This window comes from Ascidia mentula, chromosome 5, assembly GCF_947561715.1.
Source record: "Ascidia mentula chromosome 5, kaAscMent1.1, whole genome shotgun sequence".
Classification (NCBI taxonomy): domain Eukaryota; kingdom Metazoa; phylum Chordata; class Ascidiacea; order Phlebobranchia; family Ascidiidae; genus Ascidia; species Ascidia mentula.
The window spans coordinates 2,032,189-2,054,917 of NC_138570.1; the positions used below are offsets into that span (position 1 = coordinate 2,032,189).

Here is a 22,729-nt window from a genome sequence, read left to right on the forward strand (position 1 = left end):
TGCTTACTATTTTCTTTAACTTTCTAGGTGCAAGTGTGTGTTAATCATTGTCTTCATCATGGTCACTGATTAAAACAGTTTTCTATCACCACAAAACAAGCATGAACATTCTAAGACGTGGACCACCAACGCTTGATGCTGAAAGAGAAAACTTTGAAAAATTTCAGGTAAAGTCTCTACCTGTGCAACAAACTTGAAAATGTATTGACAAACTAATTTCTCTTGTTATGAAGGCATTTACATTTATACTAAGTTGTAATTACATGTTTTATAAGTTTATTTATACAAGTTATATTTTCAAAAAAATTTTGTTATATATACTTACAATAATCTGTAATTAAACCAAACTACATGCAAACTCATTTCATGCGTGGTGTTCCATCTGCACAGTTTTGTCACCCATGCTGACTGCCGATTGTAGTGTCATCATTGCAATCTGAACAAGGGCTGTGCAGTGAATTAATTACGTACTTCCGGTCTTTCCTGTTCTGGTCCTTTTTTCATTTCTCCCGGGGAACTACAGGCATGAGTCTCTTGAAAATGATGCAGCATTATTTGTTTGTCAGCAAACTTAGCTTTTTAATTTTTTTGTGCTTTTAATGGTTGAATATCTGTAACCTATGTTTTAAATGTCAAGCACACTCTGTAAAGGCTAGGTGTGTTTTGTGTCAGTTAGCATGTTTAGGGAAGGTCCCCCTGGTCTGTTGTTGTCAGATGAAAGCATGTTGTCAGATGAAAGCAACTTGCTCATTTGGCATGTAGGGTTTCCCTGAAAGCGGGTTAGTAGCAAGTTAATGTCAGATCAAGATGAACCCAGTCTGTCAACAAACACTGGCAGTTTAATCATCAAATGATCAGCAGCAGATTGCTGTCTGTCTAATGGCTGGATGTAACTGGTGGCGCTTGGTTTTTTATGTTGAACTTTAACGCTGCCTCATAATTATTTAACTTGTATCATTTGGTTGAATAGCACAGTCTTTTACTGTCATGTTGTGTATTCTCTTTAGTTTTAGTGGTTGAATTTTTATAAAATGAGAAAAGCAGCATCTTTAGATCATTTGGCTTCAGAAAGGCCATTTCATTTGTCTTTTGAATTTTTGGTAAGTTTTAACAGTGATGTGTCAAAAGGCATGAATATGTGTATACACAGGTATACTGTACTAACTTCTAATGGCTGACATGAAAACATATGCAAATACTAGTCATTTTTATCACAACCTTATAATACAATTTAGATTTACAACATTCAAATGCCAAAAAGTGCAAATACACTACTTGAAACATGACTTCTCTTTGATTAGCATTTGTCAGGGTTAGGTTAACAAGTATTTGTGGACTATTCTTGCATGTTTATTGGCCTACAGGTGTTTCAACATTGTTTATTTGTGTTTGTCCAGACCACCAGCATACATAAAGCCATCAACCCAGTGGAATGTGCTGCTAAGGAGAAACATATTCGAAGTGAGTTACTAAAATTCATTGGTATTTTCTAATGCTTTCTGCAAGAGTGAACGAATGATGATTTGTGCTTTGTTTTGACCATCTTGTTATATTTACCTTGACTCTAACTCATCGTAAACTTTCCATTAAACCAGAAAATAATGCACAAAATAATTATGCACTTTATAGTACAGACATAACCATACCATAAACATATTAGTAACAAAATTCATTTCATAATGGTCAGATACAATTCTTGGAACTCATCAAGAGAAGGGAGCCCAGACATTCTGGCATGTTGTACGAAGATTACCTTTATCATCTGAGTCTATTGTGGGTTGGAAGTTCTGTCATGTTCTGCACAAACTCCTGAGAGATGGACATCCTAATGTAAATATACAAACACAGATTGTGCTTTTGTTAAACATGTATATATACGTTGTTTGTAGTTAGACATTTTTACTTCAAAGTTGGCTTTGTCTGGGAGTTGTATCAGAATAATATTTTTTAAATTGTTTAAATAAGACTAAAACCAAAATTTAGAATGTACATACTTTGAAGAACAAAACATTTGCAAGTTTGTGTTGTATGGCCAATTCAATAGTTCCTGGTTACACTCTGCTCTTAGCTGGAATGCTTGTATCGTAGCTTGTCAGTCGGAAATTACCAGCAGCTTGTTTGTGTCAAACTAAATCAGTGAACAATGGAAACAGAAACCTATCTACTATTTTTAGGTAATTCGAGATTCAGCCAAGTACAGACAACAAATAAATGACCTATCTCGAAATTGGGTAAGCTTAAAATCCATTTTTCCTTTCACTGCCAGTATTGAAAAATTGCATCAGTATTTTGTGTTGTACATGTCTTACAGTGTATATACACTACAGTTTATAATATAACAAAACCTTTTCTTTATTCTGTACATCCTTTTGTGGTAAAAATCTATTTGTTAGTAAACGAATTTTATTACTAAAATATTTTGTATCATGTCAATATTGTGTTTTTAAAACAATTTTAAATTCAAGTCCAGTCCCGTCTTCTGTTTTTTCAGGGCAAGTATTGTTGGAAATGTTTGATTTGTCAATATGTGCTTAGTGTATTTGTATTTTATTAATCATATGGGTCCTGGCATTTGTATTAAAGTATCACATGTTTGTTCAGGGTCACACTCCTGTTGGCTATGGAAAACTAATTAGTTGCTATTTGAAGTGTTTGTTGCAAAGAATGGAATTTTACAAAAAGGTACAAATATTTAGGACAAACAGTATAGACCATATGACTGCTTCAAAATTCATTTGCATATTATATTGGCTATGTTGTTTATCCTGAAGACCTGCAAAGACGTGGGTTATGTTTAAACATTTTATGTCAAGTCTTGAAACTTTGTACATGATGAGCTTGTTGCTATAAATAAGTATACATTATCTTTGCTTGGTTTGGTTTGATCTACTCAAAGTACACAAAACATATACTCAAACCCTTTTTTCCTTAATTAAGTCATCATATAGTATAATTCCAGAGACAATATACAGCATTTAGCAAAACTGCAGTACGTTAATATTAAGTGATCTAAATGTTGTTTATTCAGTACGAGTCATTTCCTGGTAATCTTTCAATCTCCGAAGAAGATTTGGAGAAAATTGGGCACAATGATGTCAACGCCTTGTAAGTAAAATCAATAACTTATCCTTCATAGTCTACAAAAAAACAAGTGCAGAATGCTTGGCTGACCTTATATAGTGAAAACTAGTTGATGCTAATTTTAGATCTATTGTCATTTGCTTTGCTATTCAAGGCATCGAACTCTACATGTTTTAAACATGGGTGTGCTCTATTTGTCATGTACTTTTAGAAATCACACCCAACCTAAATAAAGCATTTTTTGTATGGAATAAATATGATGAATATCACAATGTACTTACAGTGTTGTAAATAGCACTGTATATACTTATTGTGCCATCAGTAATGTAATGGAGACTAGATAATTTTTAAATTATACATGCCTTAAAGACATGCTATTTTCTCATGAACCCCATCATACATAAATAATGCATAGCCCACATTGTTTCCCACCATGTAGTGCAGTGTGTTTTTTTCTATCTACAGATTATGTGGGGTGACATGAAACACAAGTGTGCCTTTTTAAATTGGCTCTGAGTCACTTGTTTTACTTTTCATCCTGTAATATAGCCCACGCCTAACTGTGCTTTATCGTGCTGTTATTGCAGTTTTACGTCAGTAATGACTTGATTGCTCTTTTACAGCTTTGAACTGAGTGTGGACATTTTGGATGGAATTGATGCGCTGATGGATCTGCAACAAAAAAGTTTGTTTTACAAACCATTTGCAAGCATTTATCTTTCCAGCCAATCACTTGCATTTAAAATTTGTTATTTGTGTTCCCTGACATTCCATCATCAATTTTCCCTTGAAAAATTGGTATTTTATTTCGTCTTCTGCATTTTTATGCAGTTTTCTCAACCCTGGATATGTCACGAGCAGTCTCCCTTACTGGACCCGGACAATGTCGTCTCGCTCCTTGTATTCTTGTTATTCTTGATTCGAGCCAACTTTATGACTATGTTGTCAAGCTCCTTTTCAAATTACACTCATGTAAGTGCTTGTAGCAAGTGTTTGTGATGTAATCATCTTTTTATACACAAAGAAACAAAAGTTCTGTGATGTAACAATATGTTTAGAATGTTAATGAATAAGTTGATAATCTTCTTTTTTAGTAAAATGTTTCTGCTGCAAGCTGTAAAATTTATCTATTTTGCAACATAAAAATGTAGTCAATTTAAAATAAAACTATTGTAAAAAGATGGTATATATGTAGATTTTTTGTAAAGGTTTACCCCCTGACACACTAACTGGTCACCGTGAGCGATTCCGAACATGTCATGCCAATCTCAAGAAGTTCTACTACATATGTAGCAACCTGCAGTACTTTAAGAAACTCATACAGGTCCCAACAATGCATGAGGTAAGTTGAAACCACTGGTTGTGGAACAAGTAGTTATTTGTATTCAACCGTGCACATTTGTTTGAACTAATTTCCCCCTAATTTGGTGATATTGACAATAAATTTGTGGTGCTTATTGGACTGCTGATTGCGTTTCATTGCAGTACAGGTTTGAATAAGGAAGATTGTGACTGTATATTTGTTGGTATTGCAAAGCATTAAAATGTGTTCTACATAATAACTAATCAGTGTAACTTTACATTAGACTGTCCCTGATTTTCTCATTGCATCTGACGGAAGCCATGAGTTGGGACCAGTGAGAATTTTACCGGAAGAAATGGATCGATCCAATTCTCCTGAGGTATGTTTTCATGCTTTGTTGAACCTTTACACACCCTGCTGGCAGACAATACACCCCATGAAGTATTGAACACCAAAATACTTATGTAAAACTTTCATTGAGCTACAATTGTGGCTGTGGTTTATAGCCAATATGAAATGAAAACTGTACTTTTCCGTCACCCTATAATCATCAGTTAATTATAATTTCACGTTTTGCGTTTTCCAACATTATCCGAAAAACATTTAAACTCAGAACAGTAATGTCAATAACTAAGACCTGTTTCACATTTACTGAATGCTGGTGATGCCATTAGGCAGAAATATATATATATATATTATCTCTTGAGTAGTTGTCTTGGAATAATGTACAATAATCAAGGTCAGTCCTAGTAATCACTTTTTGCAAGAACTTTAGTGCCACGATCCCAAGACCATAGTTGTCAGTGCAAGATCCACGCTTTATGTATGAACATTTTTCACATTTCCAACGCTGTTTTGTTCCTGCAAAAGTTGCTTCACACTTTTTCACTTCTCCTCAATAACAATCAACCGTGTTTACCAAAAGCCACAGACTGGGAACCTGATCGACACGAACTTTGACGAAATTTTCCCCAGCACAGACGAGACTTTCAACTTCAACGGTTACCAGCAACCCGATCCACGTGACGCTGAAATACAAATGCTGAGATCGGAAATTGAAAGACTTAAAGCTGAAATTGAGCTGATGCAAAATGAGGTTCGACTTTTGGTGATGCAATATCGTTTTTTTGACTCAAAAAATCGACATATTTATTGAATAAAGGCTGGATTATGCGAAAGCACCACAGCAGAAACACCTGGCGGCTAATTTTTTTGTTGTAGTTTAAAACAAAACATACCAGGATAAGATTTTATTATTGAGAAGTTGTAACCGTTTTCATCTGACCTTTAACACGACACGAGATTAAAATAGTAAAAAAATCTTTCTTTTCAAAGCACTCAGAAGAAATACGGAGGTTGCTGGACCGAATTCACAGTCTTGAACGTGAACTTGACGAAAGTCAGGTAATCGCGAAAAACACCCATGACGACCTGATTCGACTCCGTCGGCAAGTCAGTGAAGCGGAACAGCAGGCCGAGACCGCGGTTCGGGCCCAGAGTTTGATGGTGGATGTTGAAAGTGAGTCTTGTGATACGATTGTTGGCGTTGCACATGTAAGAGCTCTTGACGCTTTCTTGTTGTAACAACTCGCCAATACGTTACCCGTTACCATACATTCTACACGATGTACCGTGTTTAACTGTTCAAGTCACAATGCAAATAGAAACCTACGTCATCACAACAATACCATTTACCTAAGATTACAGGGTTACTCGTTACTATACAATCACATCAATACGCATTGCACTTTAACCTAACTTTGCAAGTTTCTGTCATGTTGTCATTCTCAAAATGATGATAAAATGACCTTTTTTTACGAATTTAATGCATAATGTGTGTTGTTCCAATCTGTCAAAGGATTGTAGATGTCATAATTGCGTTTGTACATAAACATTCGGCGGCGATAACTAATAATGTGTTTCGCCCTTCTACTTGATCAGAACGAGCTCAGGGTAGCGAAGAGATGTACAGGAAGCTGAAAGATAAGCACATGTCGTTGGTGAAGGAACACGCTGACTTACTGAGGAAGGTATGGCGCATTTCCCCTTAAATTACCATACTTATGTACAAATATATCGATTTGAATGCGGGATACAAGAAAACCAGAACTACGTCATTATACGCTTTACGAGGCTATTTACATAAATGTGATGTTTCTTGTGCAATTATAAACGTACTTTATACAAATACAAATAAAAAAATATGTCATGTTAGAATGCAGTTAAATTAGCTAATATCATAATACTTATACATAAAACTGTGTGTCATCCCTACCTTGTGGATCCATTACTACAACATAAGTATGATTTCATGTCTAGAAAATTGCACCAAGGTCAACTGTAGCCTTTAGCTTTATTATTATTGACTCCAACATTAAGATTGTTGTTGTGTAAATTCCATAGCTTTGTTCCAGAATGCTGACACCCGGCGTCAGGCTGAGACACTGCAACAAAGTGCTGGTGAGGTCGAAGGTGAAAGGTCAAGGTTACTCAGAGAAATTGAAGCCTTACGAAAACAACTGGAAGACACGCTATTGGCCAATATGGAAAGTGATAGAAAGCAAAAGGAGTTGAAAGCCAAACTCTTAGGTGAGACACTGGGGTTTGTTAATATATTACGTTTTAATACATTTTCCAATTTAAATAAGTTAAAATTAATAACATATAGTTGAGTGTATTTGGAAAAATTTAAAATTAAGTTTACTTAACTTGACAATTTTACCACTCAACAATTCATAAAAAATTTATATTAGATTACTTCTATTCGTCCAAAATGTTGATTTTTTTCTTTTCTTGTCAGCTTTGACCACTGAAGAAGCAATGGATATTATTAAAACTGCAGTCCAGTCATTGGACGATGAAACAAACAGCAGTCGGACATGCAGTGCTGAATCACTCATGCAAATTGCTACCAAAGCATCGGAGGCCATTAATAGTGTTGAGGATAATTTGAAGGCATACACACAGCATGATGGTAAAATATTCTTTCTGTACATAGACTTCAGACTTTTGGATTGTAATTATATGAATTTTTGTTTATTCTGCTTAACAGTTACAAATGTACTTTTTGGATGTTATAACTATGAAATTAAGGAGAGAACATTGCTTACAAGGAAAATAATTTCGTATATTCACCAAGTATTTGTGTCAGCATAAGTTTATTTCAACAGGTTTAAATCTATATATATATACGCAGAAAAATTGTGCATTGTGTTCTGATTGGGATTTTTTTTGTAGACGTAAGTGGTTTGCTGCGGAGCATCTCTTCCTTTGGCCACTGGATGGCAGAAACAATAGAAAATGGGGGAGCGACTTGTAACATGGCCCCCGACCAACAGGGCACAGGTGGGAATTTATTTTACAATCTTCGCATGTCATAATTTCAATGCTTGAAGACAGTTTTTATAGACACGTGGTTTATTTGCACTTAGTATTTGTAGATAGATATTAGTTGGTTTGCTTGCTTGCTGTCTGTATGTGTGTAGTGTTGGGTGAATATTATGCACTGCATGTTACCTTAGCCTAAATACACATGTGAGAAGTGGTTGAGGTAATAGTTAAAGCTGGCTATTTTGTTGTGATTTGGGTTGTTCAAGAAATAAACATCTCTATCAGTGTTTCTTAACTGGAGGTTAGCTTACCGGTGCCAATAATAATTTTACCCCCAATATATATTCTCACACTTTCGATGGATTTCCTCTGGTCCGAAGTGCATAATTTTGCCTTATTAAATATTTTTTGTGTTAACATGTTTCGTTCATTTTCATTACATTTTAGTTTAGATTTTTTATAATCACTGGGCCTTAAAACTTGTTAGAAGTTTTTTCAACAAATACAAAAAGGTTGAGAACCACTGATCTAGTTGATTTGAAACCGTAAGAGATAATTTTTCCATGTTGCTTGTAAGCTTGCAGCCAATACCTACTTGTGTTTTGTCTGTTTTCAATATTCAATTATTTTTACTTGTTTTCATGCTCACTTTGTGATTGCAAAATGTAGCTTTAAGTCCAACCAAATGGAGAGATCGAATATTTGATTTGGTGATGGGTAAGTATCTTATACATACAACGTGTGCATGCCACTAATATTTTGCATGATTTTCATTTTGATTTTGCTTTGTTAAAATATTAATCTTTTATTTACGGTTGTTTTATTAATTGTTGTATCTTTACTTTTAATATTTGTAATTGTTTTGCAATTTCTAACTATAAAATAATGGCATTACTTAACTTTGGTGTACATTGCTTCATATTAAACATTGTGGCAAAAGATTCAAGTTATTTGTATATTGTTTCAAATGTTGTTTTATGGCATAAAAATGTGAAAATATTAACACCAAGCCTACATACGTAAGACTTATTTGGTTTAAGTAAATAAATTGCCTTTTAAACTTAAAGGGCCACAATTTGACAGAAACACAAATTACATTGTGATGAAATGCTCATTTAGCATGCAGCAAACAAATTTTGCAAGTTTAACCAAATTTAAACAATTGCCAATTTTTTTGTCAAATATCATTATGGCCTGAATGAACCTGAAAAATGGTTTCGAAAAACATTATTTTTCAAGGGATATCATCCAATGATTAAGCAATATGCGTTTTTTTTATAAAATTAAATTTATTATTCCACACAATTTCCGTTGTCAAATAAAATACAAATCTCAGCCATAAATGTTTTATATGGTGCTCACTTAAAAATAAATTATATCTTTACATTTAAAACTGTGATTTTGTCTTCACAGCTCTTGAAACAGTTTGCAGAGGTTGTGGGGATGAATCTGTATCTTTTCTGAGGGTTGTAAAGCATTCCATACAAAACGCTAATGGGACGAAAACGAAAAACAAAATTACGGAGCTTCTGAATACAGCCCAGGTAGAAACATGTACAATCTTATCTATAACAGCAAAAATCTGGGACTTGATTTATTTGGTGTTTGTTGTTCTCATATTGATTAAGGGCACTTAAGGAGTATTACAGTACCCGGAAAAATGTCACTTTAACTTGGATTTTTGTTTATTGTTAAGAATACTTTGTATTGTTAAATCTTCTGGGGAATTATCTTTAATGTGTAGATGCTTTTGATTTTTCAACGACCAGAATTTATTTCTGTTTCTTCTGCCCTGTCTTTAAATATGAAATTCTTATTGTTGAATAAAAACATATGCAAGTTGTTTATTCAAACTATCAATTTTTTTACTACTGATGCTTCCAGGCCTGTTTTATTGAATCAATATTACAATTATTGTGACAACAAAATAGTTTTGCAGCTCTATAAAAAACTGAGTTTAAAGCAACAATTCCCGCGTAAATTTTTAAACTCACTTCTTTATGTTAGGAGTTACTGCCGAAAATTACTGACGTCCGGGGTGGCGATCTCCATGATCTCGTACAACAGGAAATGGCTTCAACATCAAACGCGATCGAACAAGCCGCGAAAAGAATTGAAGATTTATTGAACGAGGCCCGACAAAAGGACACCGGGGTTAATTTGGAAGTTAACGAAAGGTTGGTGACGATAATTACGGTTTCGCATACGATTTTTCAACTCATTTGGGTACATGGGCCACTTGGCCATCAAATGAGTAAACTTTGTTGACCTCCATGACCGATGACAAAGTTTGAAGAACCCATTGTCGGTGGTGCCCCTAAATGTGATGGACTTCATCGCTGTGTATCGTTTGGACCCCAGTTGAGAAATAGGTCATGGGGGTCAACAAAGTTTACGCAATTGATGGCCAAGTGGCCATTGGACCCCAGTTGAGAAACCGTGCCCTGGAATATGAAAGTTCAAACATAGAGTTTTAAATGTGCTGCCAACATTAGACGCCATTGTAAGTTTTGTCTGCATTGTTTCGTCCGCATCCTGACTGTAATTTAAAGGCGCGTTCCTCATCTTTTCCTAGGCGGGAATCAACTAACTGCCTTGTTATGTGATACATATTACACAATAACTAATATTGTTTATTACATGTGCGATTTGACATAGTCTCAAAGCATGGATTCCGTTGGTTTTAACTTTTATTTTCTATTGTTTGCAGAATCTTGGACTCGTGCAACGCGCTAATGGCTTGCATTCGTCTCTTAATCATGTCAGCCAAAGAACTTCAGAAGGAGATTGTCAGCCAAGGAAGGGTGAGGATACGTTTTCTGTTTTCCCGCATTTTGTTTCGGCCTTAATGATTTTTATTGCTTTAAGCTTAGACTTAGGAATTGTATTTTAGCAAGTGGAGCCAATAATATATGATTTCCACTGTCAGCAGCTCACTGAAATTCTATAATGTTCTTGGCGGTTTTATATTTCAAGCCATTTGTTGAAAACACCTAGTCACTGTTTCGACAAGCTGCACCGAGAAGACCTTATAGGTCGAAAGAGTGCCCCTGCAGCTCACAAACAGATTTGCTATTGTTTCTAACTTTCGTGTTTATTGCAGGGGGCCTCGTCGTCCAAGGAATTCTACATGAAAAACTCCCGCTGGACGGAAGGATTAATTTCGGCCGCCAAAGCTGTTGGTTGGGGAGCGACCATGCTGACGTAAGTATTTTCATTCATCGACCCTGGGTGTTAAGTTTAGCTGCCGAACTCCTCACCGCATTTTGCAAACATCGGTTATGAAGGTTACAATTTCTTTGGGAACGTTACGAATTGCTTTTATTACAATACAACGTAACATTATATCAAATAAATTTCCTGTCATTGCCAATGCATATCAAAACAACTCGAAGCCGTATTTTTTCTGAAATTGAAGAATTTTGTTCTGAGAACATATAAATTTTTTTGAAAAGTTTGTTATGCTTCGGACCATTCTGGCATTGTTTTCTCTCAGCAAAATCGTTGTGTTTTATGTTTCAACATTGCAAGTCGTTTGTGTTGTAGAGATGCAGCTGACCTGGTTGTCCAGGGCGAAGGCAAGTTTGAGGAACTGATGGTTTGCTCGCACGAGATCGCTGCCAGCACCGCACAACTTGTAGCGGCTTCTCGGGTAAGTTTCGATTCAGCCTGAAACTCAAGTAAAGCTAATGACCGCGCTGTGACCCGACACTTAACATTACCAGCTTTTTATCAGTGTTAGTAAAAAGATTTTGTGTTTCATCGCATTTTAAATTTAATTGGTATTTTTCCAATATTGCTGATGTAACAATACTGTGAATGCTGGACAAATTTTGTACAATTTTGAGATATTGCCATATTTACGGACGAAAATTTTCCAACTGAGTGCAAAAATAACGTGAGTACGGCGGGGAAAACTGCGTTTGAATAAAATCCTCAAGTTTTTTACTTCAACGCGATCAACTTTTCGCGAGACTTTATACCAGGGGTGGCACGCGAAGTAACTACTCTGAGCATGCCAAAAGTTTAAAGAGTTCATATCTTATACTGTATGACGTACATAACTATACACTATTTACAAGGCAGGTGAGGTAAAACTGACACGCGTTGCGGTCAAGTGCTTTCCGACCCCCTGTTTAACACAAACATCTGGTTGTTCAGGTGAAGGCGGGTAAGAATAGCGACCGACTCACCAAACTCCAATCCGCATCACGCAACGTGAACGGAGCCACAGCGAGGGTGGTGGCTTCAACGAAAGCTGGAAGGAGGCAACTCGACGAAACGAGCGAATCTCTCTCCGACCTTTCCAAAGTCATGACTCTTACTCAGATCAAACGAAGGGAAATGGACTCACAGGTACGTGATCGTGATGATGTGCTTAGAAGTAGGGGGATGAGTCTCACGTATCTTCACGCTTTATAACATTCGTTCTAAAGTTGCTTTTTGTTCTTAAACATAAACCTGGATGATGACTGACCCTTTTTTTCAATGAAATGCTATGTTAAATTCCAGACCAGTAAAATAGGGTCGAAACGTTTCCTAATCTGTGTACATTGGTTTTAGTGTTTTTTTTCAACCTCAAACCTCAAAGCAACCTCATTCGTAAAATGTTTAAAGCACAAAAGTAGCATTTATGCTTAACATAGCTGGAGTAAATATCATTGTCCGACCGTTGCCTTTTCTCCCTTCAGGTAAAAGTTCTGGAGTTAGAACAAGCTTTGAATCAAGAACGTTTGAAACTTGGTACCTTGAGAAAGAAGCATTACGAACTGGCAGGAGTAAAAGAAGATGAAGATGCTGATGCAGATCAGGTAGACGAACAGAAATGATCGCGGTCATTGACGCGAATGAAGGCATTTATCTGGGTGCAAAATAAGTGGAGTTGATAACTTTGAATAAAAAAGCTACTAAAGCTAAGATTCTGTTAATCATTTTAAGTAAACGTTTCGAACCTATACTTGGTTTATCAGTGGTACTAATGATGAACCAAGTATAGGTTCGAAACGTTTACGTAAAATGATTAACAGAATCTTAGCTTTGGCTTTTTTATTCAAAGGCATTTATCTTTAAACTGATTCGCTCCAAATATTTCGCACTTAAATGGTGTCGCCATATTTTGCAAATTGCGGTAATTATATTTTATTCGTATATGCTAGTCGTTGAGCAGCCGTTTCAAACACCACGGTGTTCATCACCAGTGCTAAGTTCTAAAAAATTTCAAATATATTCCAATATTATACGAATAATACACGTTTCTCCGGAAGTTGGAAATGCACTCAGCAACAAAGTTCTTGTAAAATCTTTTCAGGAACAACAGAACGTTAACTCAAACAACAACAATAGCAACAAATCGATAAAACCAGCCGTCAAACAAAAACCTCAGTTGCTTCCGAAACCAGAAACAAGCTGAAAGTGAAATTCTTCTTCAAATTTTCCAACCAAAGACGATGGATTTTTGTTGGAAATTCGTTGATGTTGAATGCAGTCTGTAGAAGTTGGTTTTAATCCACGTTAGGTTCGGTAGCGCAGACGAACATATTTTTACTCATTCCAAATGCTTCAGGAATGCGCGGTATACCCTGCAGTTTGGACATTACTATATTTTAAGTACGCTTTCCTCAGTTAGATTTAGGTTGACAAACACAGAACTGTTTACAATTGATTCTGTATTTTCCACACTGAACGTAAACAGTCCATATAGTGTCTACCAAAGTGTAGCAAAACGCCTTCTTTTTTGTTGACAATCATCTGACCTGGGTTCAGCATCAAATATTGTTGCAAGAATTTACGATGGTCAATGTTTGGCATCACTCTCGTTTCTAGCCAAACAAATTCCAACGCAACCAACGCCTTTTATGAGCAAACTTGCTGTTAAACAAAGTGACGCGTTATCAAGTTCTTTTATGCTTAAATAATGTTAGTCATCCATAAACATTTAGGCATGTTTGTGTTTTAAACATTTATACACAAAATTTACCCAAGTTTCCAAAAAATTAACATATTAAATTAAAGTTTGTAAAACCACTGGGTTTGTTTTGCGCCGACTTGGAACTTTTTGACAATCTACATACTGGTTACGTTAATTTATTTTCAAAAAGTAAATATCAGGTTTACTAATTTTACGCTACCAACAGAAGTACTCATAGTGTGATTAACTTGTTATAATCTCTAGCACTCTTCAGCAATTTAGTACGATGCTAGATTTCGACTCATTGCCCTAGAGCGTATAGACAAAGCTATTGTTGGCGGTTTAGTTTGTACATGTTTCGCGTTCTATAGTACACCTTCTTTTTCTGTACCGTTTTTCTGTTCGTTCAGAGTTGTGTGGTGGATCATTTGATTGCATGCCAACCACCTTGTATTGCAGTACGGGAAACCACACTGCAACTTTTTCTAACAGGCTGCACTTCATCAAGGCTTATGCTAATATGTAATCTTTCTATAAATAACGTCACATGTGGTAAGTTTGTGTCAAGGCCGCGTAAAAGTTGTGCATAGCCGTCGTTGTTTTAGTCTTTTACGTTTCCGTCGGTGAATTCTTCACAAACTTTTGGCCTGCAAAACAGAAAAGTGCTTTTACCGTAGCGCTAATACATGTACCAAGACTAGCGCAGATTAATCTCAATCTCAATCTCCTGTCACTGCTTTTGCTATTCCTCTGCGCGTGTTCGTAATGATTTCGATGCATTTGAAACCCTTGATCATGCCCAAATTTCAATGTTTTTTGTAGTTTCACCCGCTGCAACTGCCTTCTTATTAAACGAATTTTTCCAACTTACTAGCATGAGTTGTACGTTGAAGATAGTTGTTCTACACAATCGATACAGTTTTTATTATATTACATGTTCGTCGTGACGTCAATGTGACGCGCAAGTGACGTTTTTGATTGATGTCGAAATATTTGTTTTCAGGTATATGTGATGCGACTGTAGAGTGTAATAAATTACTGTAACGCTTACACTGGGTTGAAGCTTCCTATTTTCAGTTTTCTTGCAGTAAACAATGTTTGCAAGTAGCACTTAACTAAATTGTGATGGTTGTCATTTACAGCTATATTCGCTGTGATAAGTTGTGCACTGATTTACTGGAACCCAACATATAAGGTCCAGTCGGGTAATTGTAAGTTGTCAAGACGAGGGTGTTTTATTATTGCGTAGTTGGAGTTTCAAGTGGTTTTAAGGAACTATTTCTCGCGGGGTCACCGACCACTTTTTACACTTCAATCTGTGGCATTGGTAGCCCTGACAAATACAACAGCACAGTTATTCGTGGCTGGATTAAGTTTACACATTCTGGTTTCGTAGCTGCATGCATAATAAATGTGGCACCCTCAAATTATGGCCATTATTCAATTTGTTCTGGACGGACATGGTTCGCACGATCTTTGCGGCATGCTTCTACATCCATCTGTATCCTGTTGATTTTGCAGCTTTTCTACTATGATGCAATTGACATACATGAATATCATTTAAACATAATCTTTTCGTTTGGATTGTGTTTAAATAAACCATTGATCTCAATAGTGTTGAACATAAAAATCAGTTTATTAAACGTTTTTTTTTCTGTGTAGTTGCAACTTAGGTGAATTTACCGAAACGTCATTAACATATTTTCCACCGTTGGCGCTAGAGACGCAGCAAATATCGGAACAAGTCGTGTTGTTTACCATGTTGAAGTTGGCAAAGAGAAAATGGGTAATTGAATATGGATCTTTTTACGAATGTTGTGAATTAACTCGTTATTTGAGGTCTGTTGAAACAACCTAGGGTCTGGGGCAAGCGGTTCTTTGGGTCAATAACATCTAGTTTATTTTCTTTCCATTTTTCTGTGTTGTGTTGTTGATGTTCTTGATGTGACAATGTAAACATGGGAATTTCATGAATTAGGATTACATTAGGGGATAACGTAATTGTGAGAGTAGTAAATTTCTTGATCAGTATTACTGGAGATGGTGGTATGTTTCGTGTGAAGTTTAACGAATATACAAGTTAAAAATAAACAAACAAAAAATAAAAGTAATTAGTAATTGCTCAAAAAATTTGTGGGGCATGATTTAAAACTGTGCACACCGGAAGTGTCTTTTTGCACCGAGTTGTTACATGATGACGACTGCTGTATATTTTGCCAATAGTGTATGGATATGTAAAAAATTGACAAAGCAACAGCAGTTTTATAACCATTAATATCATAAATAAAATCAAGGGGACGGGACAAACTGCAATATGTATCATTGGAAAATCATGCAGTAGTTTTCATCAAAAGTACTATTACATGTTGTAGGATGATACTATACAGTTCATATTCCAGTAGAGTTTTGGGGCATCCTAGCAGGAAACAATGGATTGACATCTCTTGATCCTGATTACGTCAGAGTTGTGTCATGACTCGTGTCAGCTTTGAATTTTCCCCTTAAATGGAACAACATTATGCTCTGGTGACTGTTTTTTAAATTTCAAAAACCCGGTTGGTAATCGAAAGCAGGGGCATTAAGTGTTATGTAAGTATTAGTTATTTGACACATGTGTATTAATGAAAACCTGGAAATATGTTACCATTACGTGTGTTTATCTTTAATGTATTAATGGCATGCTTACTAATGGAAGTGCAAATTATGTAATTTAGACATGCTAACTACAACAACACTGTGGTTCCTTGAGTTAAAGGTCCTATTTACTTATGACGAAAATATAAATGTCTGTTTGCTTTTGTAAGATGATATATTTTGTTTTTGTGTTGTCACTGCAGACCAGAGCTTGTTTTTTCAACATACATTTTACGACTGTAAGTCTCTTAAATTTGGTTAAGAGTGTTTTGGGGCCATTGTGTTGCAAGCACTCAGACTTGTTGAAGTCATTTCAACTAAGTGGTTTATAGTGAAGTTGGGCCATTTCAGACTGTGGTCCCACATTTGATTGTAGTTGAATTCATGCTGTGAGGTTTTGTGGTTTGCTTCCTTTTATGACTTTATATTGCTTGGTGGGTGGTCACTTTATTAGAAAATGACTTCCAGTGTCCAAAATGTCTACATTTTTAGTGTAACCTGGCCAAAGCATAAGATATAATTGAAAAGTAACAAAAAAAATTTGGTATTGAAGGTTAACTTAATGTTTTTTTGTCTTGGAAAGAAGCAATGATGTCATTACACCAAGCAGCTATTTGGCGTGCTTTCGTGGACGCAATTATAACTTAACTTTTCAAGCTTAAGACGTGTCACGTGTTTCCCCGATGACCGCAGGGGTCACTTTAGGTCATCCGAGTGCGCGTTTCGTTGTAATCAAAACAGTTGGTGTCTTATTGCCGACACCGAAACTGATTCTAATTTTGTTGTAGCTCTTTGCCTGTTGTTGTCAGTAAAAACCTTTGTGCAGTCATTATCGTATTGTGTTTTAATTGTTTCTTTTTGAAAAACGAACAGAATGGCGACAAGTGGAAAATGGTAAAATGATATATTTTGAAGTGTGGCTTCGCACAATGTACATTTGTACTTCATGAATTGTCCTTGCAACCATCTCAAGGTGTTTACCACTGTTTCGAACCGATACACAGCTAACAAACTTTCAATAGGTTTTGAAGAAGGCGGCGGTAACGCCTTATCTCGATAAACCACTTGACTAGATTATTCACAAAGCATGCAAAGCCATAAAACATTATGAACGCCTCAGGCCATCACGTCATGCGGATCGAAAATATCGTTGGTAACGGTGTCCCAATTGTATCGCACTGAATTGTAGAAGTAGGTTTATTACTATTGAGAAGGATCGACCAAAAAACACACTATGTATTGTGTGCTCATAGTAGTCCTGAAATGTGTTTAATCACTCATGGAAGGTTTTTTTTGTATGTTGTGCGAATGTAAGCAATATCGCAATCAAATGAGACTTTAGACTGTCGGTTGTTGTCACATTTTAGCTTGCGTGTTAAATTAGCTTAAGTCGCCTTTGAAAAGCCGCGTGGCTTTGAAGCAATGCTAGCTGCAGAAACAAGTTACACTGACTCATTTGTGATGTTGTTTATAGATCTCGGAAAAAGGCGTAATATTACAGGCCAATTGCTTCCGGCAATGGCAGGGATTTAAGCCTAATGTCTGTCGTTGCAAGCTTTGTGACAAAACACTTGCCAAAAATGACCTTTATGACGCGGAACTTGCATCCGAACGAATCGGATTGGAGTGTTTTGCGAGTACATTTGATTTTTTTCTTTGTTTACCCTTCCCTTGTGAACTTTGACGTTTTACAAAGCAGCTCTCCGCAACTTTTTCCACTCATATGATACTTATAAACTGACATAATTTGGCGGCACAGCGAAACGTTACTTAAATTATGCAGGACCGAAAAAACTTGCATTTAATGTAACAAGATAGCTTGTTTTAATCTGCACAACTTGTCTGACAACCAATAAAGTTGGTCTGCTTTTCTATGACGAAGTGTGTTGATGGACTTGTTTATGTAGGTAACTTTTCTTACTAAAGCAGCACCATTTCGTTTGCCCCCAAATATTTTACGTATGTTGTTGAGCGGGATATCAGAGCTCTTCCACCCCGTTTGTTTTCACTTTTCACGGTAGGAACAAGTGTGTTAGCAGCATTGCGGAAGTGGTCGTTTTGTTTAGGACTCCAAGCCTTTGGTCTGCAACCGGTTGTGTGGATGTCGAACGACATGTTTTTCAATGGGTATATGTTACATGTTTGATCCGTTAATGCAGCTTAAAGTATTTGTAATTGCTTCGGAGGCCATTTGCAATCAATACATTTGTTTGTTTTAAGTGAACAAGATTTACAAGTGAGTTTAAACTCAAAGTTAGTTGGTGAAGCAGTGTCGTGTGAATATACATTTGTTAGGTGGGCTATTTAGTATTGAGATGAAAGCGTTTTTAACTTTTATTGATTCCCATCTAGTGGTTTGTACATGCAGCCTGATACACAACGTGTTCCTTCTAGGGTGATTTAACGATCAACAAGCGGAAATAGACAGAGTTGCTTGGGTTTAGTCACCCAAGCTTCAATCGGTGTTGTGATTTAAATTCAGTTGCGAACGAGCTGCGTAATATTATAAACTAATGAAGCTATCTAGAAAAGAAACCCCCTCAAACCAAGAATACTCTTCTGACTTGGTCAGATATGTTCCGACCAGCTATAATACCAGCATACTTGGGTAAAGAGACAGTACGGTATTTGCTAGCTCTGTTGGTTTCGTCCGCTAGCGCAGTAACAGCGCATTGTTGCCGTGCAAGATTTATTGCCATGTACGCAATAGACTTTATTTATTGCCATGTATTTTTTTTTGGTTTACAGTCTTTATAAACCTTTCATAAAAATAGAGGCACTAGATGTCGCAATAGACTTTATTTAATTTTAAGCTGCTGATAATATTCACATTCGTATAATCTAGTGTTTCCATATATATACGATAAAACTCAATCCCTGGCCTATATGCATGACAATCACCTTGACCAATTTTTTAAAACTATTTTTTTAGGGCGTCTCGGTGATTACCCTGTTTTATCATGTCTCAAAAAAAATTCCATGGCCATCATCGGCATTTAATGATCCAAACATATATGCAATATTGAAAATCCCTGTCATTTGATAGGACGTTTTGACGTTTTTTTGGGGGGCATATTTGGACATTAAAATCCGATATATAGATGTCAGGAAACATCCTAACGTATGGCAATCATAGCATAAGCAGGCAACTGGCACCATCGGTGAAGGCAGTAGATCTAATTTATTTTAAATGCATATCGAACATGTCAATCAGTGGTTTAAAGGATCCTGCATTTCTGCATTGAGTATTAAATGTTGTGGCTATAGGCGACGAGTTACATCTAGTTAGCGATCAATTCTCGTTTGTTTTATTGTACATTTTTTGCATTTAGCACCCGAGAATTTGGCAAAAGAAGAGTTTTAATTATGTTACCAGAATTTTACAGTCACGCTTTCTTGAGCTGTCTGGGTCGTGGACATTTCCTACCTTAAATATAAACCAAGCCGGTGTTAATTGAATGCTCGAACTGATGAAAATAAATTTTGTGAGATCGGTTTCCCCACGAATGTCGTTTGAAAATGATAAATTGTGTACCGATGGTAGTTGGACGTGTCGTAGTAATGAGTTGTATGCCACGGCTAACAATTGAACATGACAACATTTTGCTTAAATTTTGAAACAATGCCAAGGAACATGTGCCTTGTAACGACTGATGGATCGTTTTCAAAAACTCAGAATCTGCAAGATTGCATGGGTTTTTGATAAACCCAGTTTTGAGCGAAACCACGTCCTTAAAATATTGGTGTTTTTAATTTAACGTGTAGTTTTTGTTGTCAAATAATGACATGTGATCGAATCCGAAATAAACGCGTGTTTTTGTCCAAAAAAGTTTGATTTGTGTTCTTCTGACGTCATCGGTAGTTTTCTATTTTGAATACGTCATGTGATTGTTCGGGCTTCGAGAAATAACGTTTTGATCTCAGTCATATGAGCGTTGACATTATCCCGGAGGGGATATTTATATCATTTCAAACAGACCAGCTGTTTTTAGCTTAAAATGGGGCGACGAGTGTGGTTTCGGGGCAGTTACCTTCATAAGAGCAAAAAAATCAACGCGCTTACGCCACAGGGAAGCGAGATTGACTCATCGGGAGCAAATGTCGTCGTTCGAGCAACCCCTGCTATAAATAGTAACTGAATTTCACTGGCACAAGGTGTGTTCGTCGCCCAATGACGCTATGTCATTTGGGGCTTGGCCAGAATTACCGGGTCACTATTTTGCTCACCAAAGTTGGAGGTGTGTTTCACCTGAAATTTTTTCTACTGAACATTGGTATTTGACTCGTTAGAACGTGGATGATACCAATTTGCTGGACAACACGCCAAGGCAGTGAATAAACTTCTCAAACTGCTGCCGATTGCTGACTTATTTGTACGAAAATCATACAGAAAAATGGTTGTTGTTTTGAAAGCCTGTGGGTTTTTATTGTATCATGTTCTGTTTGTGTGAGTAGTTATTAACGACAGAAGATGATTTTTCATAGAACTATCAAACGAACTTTCAAGTCAGTTTAAAACGAACTCTTTCAAAATCCTGTTATGTTATTTTAAACCATCCAAAATCTGTGCATAAATATTTAAATAAGAACAGTGAGAACAACTGCAGTTGAGCATGACTTGCTTTTCTAAACATGGACCAGATCCGTTTAGATTTAAACTCAGACAGTGGAGGTACTTTTCTCCATACACGGCGTGAAAAAGCAATCCAACGTCAAGGCTGTATGACAATGTGGGTGAAGCGACGAGAGATGTAAAATTTCGAATGTTGAGTGTTGTTGTCGTGATTGTGACGTCACACTGACGCGCTTGTTCGTTTTTAAGAGAGTGAGTAAAGCAGTTTGTTCTCCTTGTGCACAAACATTGTCTCACTGCTGTGGTTCCAAGGAATGTTAACTTTCCTTTTCAGCCTCTTGCTTTTTTGAAAAAAATGGAGCGAAATCACTTCTTTCGCGCTTGATAGTTCAACTGTTATTTTGCCAGCAGGATGCATCGTATGTTGTAGTGTAGATAGTACATTCTTTGATCGCTCGTTATATTAGGAGTTATTCATTCGAAATATTTTAGAAAAACACACATGATTTAGTTTTCCACGCGTTCGTGAAACAGAAAGATTGAAAAATTGTCTGAAAACTTTTTCGGCACAATATTTGGCTGGCTTTTTATTGTTTGTATTGTCCGTACCCCCTTTTGTCATGGCCAGTCATATAGGTAAACCGCATGCAGTCGTTGAGCTGGCGAGGAAACAGTTTGGTTGTAGAAGAACATCGTGGGGTTTTTAGAACCCTTTGTTCAAGTACACGCTTGGCCCATGGTTGGCGATGGGAGAAGGGTATAACGTTATGAAAGGTGCACGTGTTGGCGTGGATTCAGGATCATTGAAGTGGAATAAGCGGAACGGGAACACAATTCTACCGACACCCCCTCGAAGAAAATTATATTTCACTTCCTCTATAGTGGTTCTGCCTGTACATTTGTACAATGTATGGAGAGGTTAAGTGTAATGTAAGTACAAGACCTTTCGTTGCTTACGTTTTTTTCAAGGGCAGACATGAATAGTGGTAACAATATGATGTTTATTAGACCGGCAAAACGCTGTAACAACAAGTTAATCACTAAATAATGTTTATTTTTGTTTCTTGTTCTATTTTGATGAAATGATTTATAGAAACCAGTGTCTCTTGCGTTGTTTTTATTGATTCGTTGAAGGTCAAAGTAGGTCGAAGACCCTCCCCGGAGTTGAGTGGTTATTGGCAAAATCAGTTTATGTGTACCAGTTCAGAAACGCAGCGTTTGCTTGTTGTTGTGGTTATGTTACGTGTTGTTATACGTTGTCAAGGTATGGGCATACAGACTGCTCAGTTGATGTTTGAACAGAAAAACATATTTCTCCAGATAAGGTATCATCAGTTTCCGCAACTTATGTAAATAGACGCTGTTTCGGCCTAACACAGAAATATAACTTGCGATACGGTGCTGATCGAGAGCTTGCCAGAGTACCTTGGTACCAACAGATCCAGATTAGTTGTACTACTCTACAATACATGTGCAGTGTATTTTAATATCTATGGTCTTATCCCTTACCATTTGTGTTGTTACGCTTCGAATTTACAAGGTGTCGTTCAAAGCAAAGTTGAAGCATCAATACCGAACGGTAAGTGGTACTGCTGTGACGTTTCACCGAGAAAGCCTCAGTTTTTGAACGCTTGAGTTGGCGGCAGCCGGTGAGTTCGATTCCATCTCCATGTAATCCGTTCGTCAACTTACCGTGACCAGATTAGGCCCAAAGGCGTTCGTAACGACTCACTCTTGTTCTGGTGCTTACGGCTTTTCAGGAAGCAATGTCTCTACCCCTGACTGGACGTGCTTTATTCTTAATTGTCAGAGACGTATTGGTTTTTAATGTGACACGTTTATTTGAAACGCGTGCTGATATTGAAATGTTTGTTGAGTTTCCGAGATATTGGCAGTTTCG

General features: G+C 36.7%; 1 protein-coding gene across 3 annotated transcripts; it reads left to right on the plus strand.

Moving 5' to 3' along the window:
- The first annotated feature begins 7 nt into the window (after positions 1 to 7).
- On the plus strand, positions 8 to 14,672 carry LOC145902300 (huntingtin-interacting protein 1-like). Of its 3 annotated transcripts, none has more exons than XM_082990224.1 (25): positions 8 to 167; positions 1,398 to 1,461; positions 1,688 to 1,830; positions 2,175 to 2,231; positions 2,602 to 2,682; positions 3,029 to 3,105; positions 3,705 to 3,766; positions 3,913 to 4,053; positions 4,290 to 4,423; positions 4,668 to 4,763; positions 5,310 to 5,480; positions 5,720 to 5,903; positions 6,326 to 6,414; positions 6,799 to 6,973; positions 7,185 to 7,358; positions 7,622 to 7,729; positions 8,384 to 8,431; positions 9,128 to 9,258; positions 9,722 to 9,891; positions 10,425 to 10,518; positions 10,818 to 10,918; positions 11,261 to 11,366; positions 11,876 to 12,070; positions 12,406 to 12,525; positions 13,023 to 14,672. In XM_082990224.1, the coding sequence occupies exons 1-25, from the start codon at positions 102 to 104 to the stop codon at positions 13,122 to 13,124; spliced, it is 2,889 nt and encodes a 962-aa protein (XP_082846350.1). In that variant the 5' UTR covers positions 8 to 101; the 3' UTR covers positions 13,125 to 14,672. The 3 variants fall into 3 exon arrangements, with proteins under 3 accessions (XP_082846350.1, XP_082846349.1, XP_082846351.1); XM_082990223.1 differs by lacking the exon at positions 8 to 167 and adding an exon at positions 1,006 to 1,100; XM_082990225.1 differs by lacking the exons at positions 8 to 167; positions 8,384 to 8,431 and adding an exon at positions 1,006 to 1,100.
- The last annotated feature ends 8,057 nt before the right edge of the window (positions 14,673 to 22,729 follow it).